At 45.7% G+C, this 10579-nt stretch overlaps 1 protein-coding gene and 1 long non-coding RNA gene across 2 annotated transcripts in view; both read left to right on the plus strand.

Annotated features, from left to right (window-relative positions):
• The first annotated feature begins 144 nt into the window (after positions 1-144).
• Positions 145-10579, plus strand: part of LOC117771077 — a 19065-nt gene continuing 8630 nt past the window's right edge. Inside the window, exons 1-3 of the long non-coding RNA XR_004615505.1 lie at positions 145-155; positions 454-459; positions 4341-4348. This is a non-coding gene — a long non-coding RNA (uncharacterized LOC117771077). The remainder of the gene's footprint in view (positions 156-453; positions 460-4340; positions 4349-10579) is intronic.
• gnb3b (guanine nucleotide binding protein (G protein), beta polypeptide 3b) overlaps positions 4127-10579 on the plus strand; it is a 7140-nt gene continuing 687 nt past the window's right edge. Inside the window, exons 1-9 of the mRNA XM_034601059.1 lie at positions 4127-4400; positions 6673-6787; positions 7197-7342; positions 7790-7853; positions 8473-8629; positions 8704-8770; positions 9057-9255; positions 9784-10003; positions 10342-10579. The exon at positions 10342-10579 is cut by the window's right edge and continues 687 nt beyond it. Of these exons, the coding sequence (XP_034456950.1) occupies positions 6719-6787; positions 7197-7342; positions 7790-7853; positions 8473-8629; positions 8704-8770; positions 9057-9255; positions 9784-10003; positions 10342-10448 (1029 nt within the window). The 5' untranslated portion in view covers positions 4127-4400; positions 6673-6718 and the 3' untranslated portion in view covers positions 10449-10579. The remainder of the gene's footprint in view (positions 4401-6672; positions 6788-7196; positions 7343-7789; positions 7854-8472; positions 8630-8703; positions 8771-9056; positions 9256-9783; positions 10004-10341) is intronic.

Below are 10579 nucleotides of genomic sequence, written 5' to 3' on the forward strand. Positions count from 1 at the left end.
AAAATAGTGATTCCAGTTTTCCTGCTGCTGCAGTTTTAGACCTTTCAAAGTAAAAGCATATTCAGTCTCTAACACATTCATTTACATTTATTCATCATGTGATTTATTTAGTTTTTTGAAAAATTAAAATCAGGGTTATGGCAAAGTTAAAATGTGTTAATGAGGCCAAGGAGTTTAAAGAGTTCATCTTCTAATTAACTACATGAAAGAAGATGCAGGATTATAATTGGACAGAATCTATCTGTGTTTATTTGTCATCTATGAGTATTTCTACTTTGCACAAATCTACCTGCTTCAGGGTTTTTATCAAACAGAAAACACAGAATCAGAAACAATCCCCACAACCAACTTCACCCAACGTGCCAGTGACGTCTGGTCTGTTCCTCTCCGAGCTGCTGGACCCACATTCCACTGCATCTCGTCCACTTCCTGCTGCGTCGCTGACTGAACAAGTCAAAGGTAGAGAGAGGAGGGGACGGTTTGTTCTGCTGCTCCCCTCCTGAGCTCGTTACCACAGGGAGTTATCAGGAAGTCAGCTAGCCCTCTTCTGTCACACTTCATTAGGCCGGATTACAGGCCCACGACTTACCCGGAGGAGGAAGGAGAAGCACCCGGGCTCGTTACTCGCTCGCTGTCGTAACGGCCCAAACACTGAACTCAGGAACAAGAGCTCAGAGCAAAACTTCAGGTGATGGTTAAAGAAGACTCGAGTCGCTGAGTCATTAAAAAACATCTGCTTCTCTTTCTTTCATGTGTGTTTTCACTCGAATATTAAATCATGTTCACCCAATATTTAGATTCATAGACTTACTTGTTTTGTGCTTAATTCTAAAGCAGCTTCACCGTCTTGATACAATAAAGACTTAAATTACTTGATCTGTGAAGTTTGACTCACAGAATTTCTTACTTACTTATTAATCCTCCTGGTAGAATAATAAATATGATTTTGTTTAGCTGTCATACTGTTGTAAGGCGACCTCTAGTGGCTGAAGTTAGGGGATGTTAGTTAAAGGAGCGACAGAGCCGGATGTTCGAATCCCGCGTGAAACGAAAAGTCAGCTTTGTTTCTTTTATTCATATATTTCTTAAGGTAACCATGGTGACAGAGGTCTGGTTTATCTGACACGTGTAAACTCATACGAGGCTTGAGACAAACGTCCTTTATGGTGGTGCATGTTGAAGGACCTGTTTCTGCGTCTGCAGGTCCTCTATGGTCCTCGTGACGTACGTACATGTTGTGTTATTCAACACATTTCCAGTCCAGTTGGTGGCGCTCTGTTGGTTCGGTTGCTAAAAAGAGAAGAAGAAGTGGAAGAACGTGGACGCTGGTTTTGAAGAGAGGCTGAGGGAGGACGAATAGAACAGAGGCCAACTTCTTGAATTACATCGCATTTGATAAAAAGGCCTATTGCTCATTACCGCCACCTACTGGAGTGGAATTGAACGGCAGACCAACGCGGACCTTCATGTACGTGTGATCGGAAACAAGTGGGCAACTCTCAACGCAGAGTGGTCAACCCGTTGCCCCTCGTGACTGAGCAGAAAACGTTAAGGACGTGGACACCGTGGATCAAACCCAAACCTGAGCAGCGCCCCCTGCAGGGCTTATATCAACTGAAATTTAAACCCATTGAAAAGAGACATTAATGAGACATTACAGTCTTTTCTTAGAGGTTTATATTGATCCATTAATCCAGTTCATTCAAATCAGCAAATCATTCAGAAAGAAAACGTGTATTCGATATGACTGAAACAAACCTGAGCAGGAGGTCGTCATGTGCCTTGCTCCAGGACACTAAGGGACCGTGCAGGCATTTAACCTGTGAGTGTTTGACCAACAAATTAAACCGACAGGTCTCACAAGACTTTGAAACGCTGATGTCGCTGCATGAAGTCAACGAGGCCTGAGCCAAAACCTGCTGCTAAAAAAAAAGAGGCTTAGTGTGAAAGTCGTGGCTGCAGGCGGCCGTCAAACATCGGAGATGATCTCAGTAGCGAGTCCGTGATGCAGGAGGGGAGGAGCCAGAGCTTAGAGCTGAAACCAGGCAGCGTTACCTGAGCACCCAAACATCTGCCAGCTGTTTGAGCATCTGGACAAAGGGACGAGCGGCTCGGACATCGTGACGCTCGTCAGTTTAGATCTCGTTCTTTGTATCAGCGAGTCCTCTGTCATCATGTCTTCTACAGATGGATGGAAACAAAACTCTGGGGGAAGAAGGTGTTGAGTGACCTTTGCCCTCTTATACCTCATTTACACCAATTTAACGGGTCTACGCAGGGTTTTTAAACCACTTCTTTCCCTTCGCCAGTAGAGGAGTTTCTGTTTCTTCCCCCGGTGAGTCCTGTTTGGTCACCTCGCTGTCGATTGGAGCCGATAAGAACACAAGTCCACAGCAGAGTCATCTGACACAGGAGTGAATAAACCAAATGAATCCATTCACGTTGCAGACTGAAGATGTGAGTGGGGCTTTGGGTTAGCCCTGACCAGTGGACAAGAGGCTGAAAATGAAGCCTAAATATCCCAGATACGAAAGCTGCCATCTTGCGCATGTTGTGCAGTCGTGATCGTGGAGCCGCATAAAGAGATCCCTGCGATACGATCGTCAGTCTCAGCTGTCAATCATCACGTCTCAGCCGTTTTTTATATCATCAAATAACTGATTCAAACCAAACTGATCAGAAACACTTGAACAAACATCAGAGAGATAAGAACGAGCTGAAATGACAGAAACCATCTTCATTTATTTAATTTGTACTTAGACTTTTAGTTTGGTCCATGTTCCGTCTGCAGCCAGCCACCAGGGGGCGATCCAGATGATGTAGCTTCACTCATGGGAGCTGTCCTTCTTTATTTATAGTTTATAGTTTATTTGTTGCTCTCAATATCACAACTATAGATTATTTGACCAAATTCAGAAATCAATGTCAATTTTTCTATTCTTTAAATTTTCTTTTAATTGTTTTGAATCATGAGGATTTGCTCCCACATGCTGAGGGGGCGGGATCTATAACCTATACTGCTGCCAGCCACCAGGGGGCGATCAAGACGCTTTGGCTTCAGCTTTGGGATCTGACATGTCGTCCATCTTTCTGCAGTCTTTGTTCTATCTTTATAAACCTGATTATTAAAGTTCTGGCCTGTTCCTCTTCATTGATCATTGAAAACACGTCTGTGGATCAATGTTCCTCTGATTGATGATCATGTCTGAGTGGAGGTCCCCAGCTTTCCTAGAAGAAGAGGGCAGATTACGGGACGCCAGGGGAGGAGGGCGGACCCAACGAGATGATCTCTCATCGTATAGATACCTGCTTGGTGTCGTCACTCATGTGCTGTGTCACTTCTCCTCCTCTCTCCAGATCTGGAGGAACTTTTATCTCCAAACCTTCCAAATAAGAACTCATGTTTTACCTCGATCTCTTTTGCTTTGCAGCTGTTCGTCACGGAGCCGCTGCCACGTTCGTCCGTCCCCGTTTCAATCGGAGGCAAAACTCAACTGCATCCTGATTCTTGATCCACTTTCCATCTCGGCCCTCGGCGTGTTTCAGGTGTGACGCACGTTTAGGCTGAACTGCTCTAATTCTCTAACGAGATTGGCCGTCCCCGGATATCCCATTAGACCCTGATTAACTGGGCTCAGCTCATTAGCTCTGACAAACCAATTCACCTCTGTCAACCTCCGACGCTCCAGCCCCGCTGCTGCATCCAGACAAAGAAACATGTGCTGCAATGCAGCCAATCAGGCGTCAGCTCACCTGCAGAAACATAAGGAAATGCAATCACGGCATATTCCTCTTAAACCAATAAATCCTCATTTATCTGTATTTAAACTTTTAATTTGCATCTTAAACTCATTAAAACTCAATAAAACAAGATCGATTTTTATTCTTTCATATTTAATTCCCATGTTTGTTTCCTTCTCTCAGACGTCCACCGTCTTATATTCTCACATTTCCTCTCCACCTGTTCCCTTTCTCCTCCGGCCTCGTTCTTTCATTTCTTCACCTGCTCTTGTCTTTTGACCTCATAACCTGATTTTCTTTCTCCAATCGGTTTACCTGCCTCCTCTCGCCATCGCTCCCTCTCCCCGTCTCTCCTCCCTCTCTCTCTCCTTGCCTCTCTATTTCCATCTTTGAGCTTTATCCCTTCATCCCTTATCTCCTTCATCCCCTCCAATCCTCATCTGTTCTTCGCTGTGGAGGAAGGGAGACAGAAAGAGAGAGTTTTTCACCAGCACAAGCTGCGAGCAGTCTGCCGGGGGAAGAGCGTCGGAGGAGCCAGTGAGCAGGTGGTGCACCCTGGGATTGTGGGATCTAAAAAACATTGAAGGGGGAACGCGGAGCCGGAGGAGTCTGGGAACAAGTTCAGAGGAACAGGAGAAACCACGTTGTGAGTGGAAAAGGTGAGTTTCTCCTTTTTCTCTTGTTCTTCTCTTCCAGAACTTCCTCTGCACTCGGGATCATTTGGAGAAACACTGAGCTGCATCTTTTCATTGTTAACGAAGAGAGTTCACAGAAAGAGAGTGAGTTTTTTCTTTTTGTGAGATTTTAAAACCAGCAGGAGGATTTTTACTTCAATGTGCAAAACGGCAATATATGAGAAACTAATGTGGAACCTTCTGCCTGCAAACAACTTCTTGCATTTGCAGTGATTTTGCAGAAACTCACATTTTCCTTCTTCACTTTTGAGTTGTTTCATAAAAGGCAGCTACCATCTTGCACACAAACTCTGCTTGAGTCTCTAAATATTGAAACTGGTTTCTTGCATGCGATAGAATAATTGATCAGTCCTGTCCGAGGCTGTCATGATTCCTTTAACCCTCTGAAGGTGATCTTTGGATAGTAGGGAAGCTGCTAAAGAGGATTGGTGCCTCAGGTGTAGCAGCAGTAAGCTGCAGCCTGATCTTTCACATGAGGCCAAGCCTCCACCAGCTTCCTGCGCAGATCTCCTCCATAGTTTCCAAAGCTGCTACTGCAAAGTTTCCAGCGAGGAAAACTTCAAGACATGTTTCAGCTTTGGGGAAATCCTTTTCACAGTAAGATGTTCATGGAGATGTAGAGGCCTCATCATCATTTCCCATCATGATGGAGGAGCTCCCTGACGTTTGGACGAGAACAGACCATCCACGTCTCCCACCGTCCACACCCTCCCTCTCCCTCTGATCCCGAGGTAAAGAGCAGTCAGTAATCGGATGACAGGAGATTTGAGCGGTAAAGCTTCCCTCAAGATCTCCTGCAGGGATTTAAAGGCCTGGAGCAGCCCGTCCCAAACCTCCATCCCTGCTACTGGCCCTCCTGTATCCTTCACCCTGCACCCTTCGCCCTGCACCCTTCGCCCTGCAGCCTGCAGCCTGCCACAGGTACCTGCATGTAGGCCACATCCTAAACCTTCACCTGTGCTCTGGATCCTCAAGTTTCCGCTCTCAAAGATTCCTTCTAATTAAGCATCAGGCATCAAGTGTATCAGCAGCTCAAACTCCAAACTTTAGTAATTTAAAACGATATCAAATCATGTTCTGCAAAGGTCTGTAATGTTTTTCCCGACTTGTCGCATCTCGTATTCATGTTGCAACAGGAATTTAAACAACAGGTGATTGAGGCTCCTTGTTCATTTCTTTGCATTTTCTCCATCGTGCATCTTTTATGAAGGGACCTGGTTTTGTCTGAACATCACGTGACGCTCTGTGAACTCTCCTGATTACCGTCGATTAGCATTAAACAAAGTTCCTTGGCAGTGGGCAGAGTTTTGCTGGCAGGTAATTGGTGTTAAATTGGTCGGACGTCAGCATCCTCTTACGGAGCATTAGGCCCATTCAGCGACAGCACGCAGGGAAACGATCCACACAGGTAGAAGGACAGCCAAAGGTTTTGAGATGCAGCTTCTTCACTTTGAACTTTAACAAATTTAGCATGAAATATTTTACACAGCTTGTGTTTCAACAAGAATAACGTTTAAAAAATAACACAAAGCTTCGTACAGTCTGACGTCAAAATGGCCGACACCAAAGATGATCATGCAACACCTTGAATGAAAGAACGTGATCGAGACAGTTCATGAAAACTAAGAGAGGAGATTTTATTGTTTATTGAACATAAAAACTCAGCAGCATTCAGAAATGTACCGATAACGTCCAGGGATTCTTTACATGCCCATATTTTATACTTCGACATGAGATAAAATATTGATTAGCTTTAGCTTCCTTTGTCACTTCCTTGCTTTCTTCTTTCCTAACTTCTTCCCCTTTCTCCTTTCCTTAAGCTTAATTCCTTTCCTGCACCCGTCCACTTCACTTCCTGTCCATGCAGAGCATCTCCCCTCATCTCTCCATCTCCTCCCTTCACACCTTCACATCACACGAGTATTGGAGCTAACAGTGTTACAACTTTGCGGGATTACAGCCGTCAGGTACGTGTCTAATCTTTGCCCGAGACACGATGTCAGTGACTCCCTGATCAGGATCAAGGCGTCAGGGTCACTGATGTTCAGAGCTGATCTCAGGGTGAAGTCGTGTCCTGTCAGGGTCACACACGAGGACTCAAGTCGTCTTATAGACAAACTGGGACAACAAACATCCCTGTAACCCGTCCAACCTCCTGTTTGTGCAAAGACTGTCAACCAGAATCGCCAATCAACTAATTGTTTCCTCCTTTTCCATCTTTTCTCTCATTCCAGAGTCGCAGCTTCGTTTTCCGTCAGTAACATCCCTTAGCAACCGTCGCCATGGCAGCTGAGAAAGCTGAAATGGATGCACTGAAAAAGGAGTGCGATGGCCTCCGTGCACAGATTGAGGTGAGCGCCTCCTGCAGGTGAAACATTTATTAACATATGTGAAGGCGTCACGAGGCCTGATCACAGAAAACAGGAGTTCAATGTTAAACTGTTGTAGATGTTCCACCAAGACAATCAATCATTAGTCGATCATGATTTATTTGTTCATCAATTTCCATACGAATAATGTAACACAGAGTGATTCACAAAATAAAAGTAATAAAAATAATACAACTACACACTCATCTGCCCCATTCACGCTCAGAACAATAATAACAGGAAGTGACGTAACGTTAAGATGAATCTGAATCTGGCAACAAGGAAACTTAAAGACACGTAAACAAAGATAAAATAATAAAACACAGACAGAAAGTTAAACTTCCTCACTGACCTCTCCCTCTCCACCACGCCCCCCCCCCCCCCCCCCCAGGCGGCCCGTAAGGCTGTGAACGACGGCAGCATGACCTCAGCAGCAGGGGGCGTCGACTCTGTGGGCCGAGTCCAGCTGAAGCTCAGGAAGACGCTCAAGGGCCACCTGGCCAAAATCTACGCCATGCACTGGTCAGCTGACTCCAGGTGAGCACGCCGTCCGTCCATCCCCCCCCCCCCAGCGCCTGTTTACGATCAATGGCTGTATATATATAACATGGACAATGCAGTTCCACCTGCTCCTGTCGTAGAACATGAAGCTAAAATACCTGTGATCCAGGTGCCGCCATCACGTGCACGAGTCAGTCTCGGCTGTCAATCATATCATCAAATAACAAATTAAAACCAAACTGATCAGAAACACTTGAACGAACAACATCAAATGACAGATTTTTTAGTGTGGTCCATGTCCCATCTGCTAACATGGAGGAGCTAAATGAGTTAGCTTTACTTTTAAGCTAACTCATCCAATGATGTTCAATGAGTTTCACAATCGGTGCTGTGTTGTTTTTTATTTTTTAAAGCTACGTTTAACATTTCAAAGTGTGAATGTTTGATTGAGTCTCGTTCAAACTGTTTCCTGGTGTCTCGCAGGCAAATGGTCAGTGCGTCACAGGATGGGAAGCTGCTGGTGTGGGACACCTTCACCGGCAACAAGGTGAATCATCACCGTCTCATATAGAAAGTCTCTATATCGTATTAATCTATAATTATAATCTGTTTATCACACAAAGTTCAACTGGTCCTCACAAAGTGTGCAAAACAAACAGGAATGACAAAGCTTCCTGATGATGTCATGCTATGACATACTGAAGAGTTGTTATATTCCACCTTTAATTTTAAGATGTTCAACTTTCAAGTTTAGTATGAAGTTCAAAAGTTCAAAGTTTGAATTTTTTGAATTTGAAAGTTGAAATTATGAAATTTTGTATTTAAAGTTAGAATTTTCAAGTTTCAAGATATTACTTTATAGTTTTAAACATCACTGGTGCAACAATCCATCTTGATGTTGAACTTCATGGTTTAACTGAGTTACTGGTGACAACACTGGTTGGTGAAACTGGTTGGACTAGTTAACTAGTCCCCAGCTTCTAATCCTCCAATAATCCCATTAGTCTGGATTTCATAGTTTGAGTTAATTTGTCAGGGATGTTTTCAACCTGTCAGGAATAAAACTTACATTATTGAACAATTTAAAAGTTTTAGCCTTTTTCTTGTGTTTAATGTTGTACCACGTATGAAAGAGTTTGTAAATGAACTGAACCGGTGCTTCCCAGCTGATTGCCGTCCCACTGAAGTCGGCCTGGGTGATGAGCGTCGCCTTCGCCCCCTCTGGTAACCTGGTGGCCAGCGGGGGTCTGGACAACATCTGCACAGTCTGCAACATCAAGGCCGCCAGCCCCAAGACCCTCAGGGAGCTGGACGCACACACAGGTGAGGATGACGCCGACGGAGGACGGACGGACGAAGACACTGACTAAACGCTGGCTTGTCTCTCCTCCTCCCAGGTTACCTGTCCTGCTGCCGTTTCCTCAGCGACACTGACATCCTGACGGCCTCTGGTGACACCACCTGGTGAGTTCATCGCTTTGCTTTTCGCCACCGGACGATAAACTTTGTGAATTTCTTTTATTCGTCCAATCTACACACAGATGTTAACAGCATCTGTTGAAATACATGTTGAACCAGGAGTCTAGATGAAAACAAGAAAACAAAACACCATTACACACCATGCGAAATGGATTTTTTTAAATAAAAGAAATACATGTGAACAGTGCGAGTTAGTCCAGATCTGGAAACAGACCTGACCCACTGTCTCCTGCCTCCCCCCCCCCCTCCCCCTCCCCCGCCCTGCCCTCAGCTGCCTGTGGGACCTGGAGACCGGTAAGCAGAAGACCATCTTCACCAATCACATCGGAGACTGCATGTCGCTGGCTCTCTCCCCCGACATGAACACCTTCATCTCTGGAGCCTGCGACTCCCTGGCCAAGCTGTGGGACCTGAGGGAAGGGACCTGCAAGCAGACCTTCAGTGGACACACCAGCGACATCAACGCCATCGCGGTGAGGATCCACAGAAACAACACAAACACACACACACACACACACGCATCAAAACCTCTGATCAGAGAGCAGCTTCAACGACTCATCCTGTCGTGCTGTCTCCTGTGGATGTGAACAGAGGTGTCGTCCAGTTAGCAACACAACGACAGGATCAACTAAAAGGGCCGTCTGGCGTGTTGTCCTCTTCCTCTTCTTCTTCTTCTTCCACTGTTTAATGCTGTCTCTACTTCCTGTGATTGGTCCAAAAGTCCAAACTGGTCTGAGGAACCTTTCACACCTGATGTTCAGGTTCAGACTGAACTGAAGAGTCTGAAGCTCTGAACCCAACCAGGTGTGAACGAGTCCTGAGTCTGTAGCAGGTCGAGTTTTAAACTTTCTAATGTACCTTTGCTCCTGGTTCCAACACGACTCACGTATATTAGTCTGAGAGACGATGGAAACTTTAACCAGTGTATTTAGTGTCTGGTGGAAGCAGCAGCAGATCATGTATCACATGAAGATCATTTCTCCTCCTCCCTCGCTCCTCAGTTCTTCTCCAATGGACACACCATCGTCACAGGCTCCGACGACTGCTCCTGCAAGATGTACGACCTGCGCTCTGACCAGGAGGTGATTAGCTACCAGGACAGCAGCCTGAACGCCGGCGTCACGTCTGTGGCTCTGTCCAACTCAGGCCGCCTCATCTTCGCCGGCTACGACGACTTCAACTGTCACGTCTGGGATTCTCTGAAGGGAGAGAAAGTCGGTGAGTGAACAACGAACAAACATCCTTTAGCTGCTCGGGGGAAAATGAACAGCAGCAACAGGTAGAAAGAAGAGTTTAGAGTTTGTCTGAGGGAAGAAAAGAAAATCATATAAATATAGTTATGCCACGAAATGAACACATCTCCTCTTCATTCCGTTCTTTTGCTTCATTCCCCTTCCTCTTCTTCTTCTTCCCTTTCTTCCTTTTCTTTATTCTTTCCCTTATGCTCATCTCATTTATCTTTCTCTTTGTTCGTGTAATTTGATATATTCCTCCTCTTCTTCCTCTCCTCTCCCCTTTCCTCTCTGTTCCTCCTCCTCCTCTTCCTCGTCCTCCAGGCGTTCTGTCCGGCCATGACAACAGGGTGAGCTGCACCGGCGTCCCTGAGGATGGGATGGGAGTCTGCACAGGATCCTGGGACAGTTTCCTCAAACTGTGGAACTGAGGTCGTCCCGGCGGAGGATAAACACCAGGAGGAGGAAGAGCAGGGGGGGAGGAGGTAGAGGAAGAGAAGTGCGGTTGGGGGAGAGCTGACTGAGCAGACCTTCCTCTCTTTCTCTCTCCCTCTCCCCCTCC

The sequence above is a fragment of the Hippoglossus hippoglossus genome, chromosome 11 (genome assembly GCF_009819705.1).
Source record: "Hippoglossus hippoglossus isolate fHipHip1 chromosome 11, fHipHip1.pri, whole genome shotgun sequence".
NCBI lineage: Eukaryota > Metazoa > Chordata > Actinopteri > Pleuronectiformes > Pleuronectidae > Hippoglossus > Hippoglossus hippoglossus.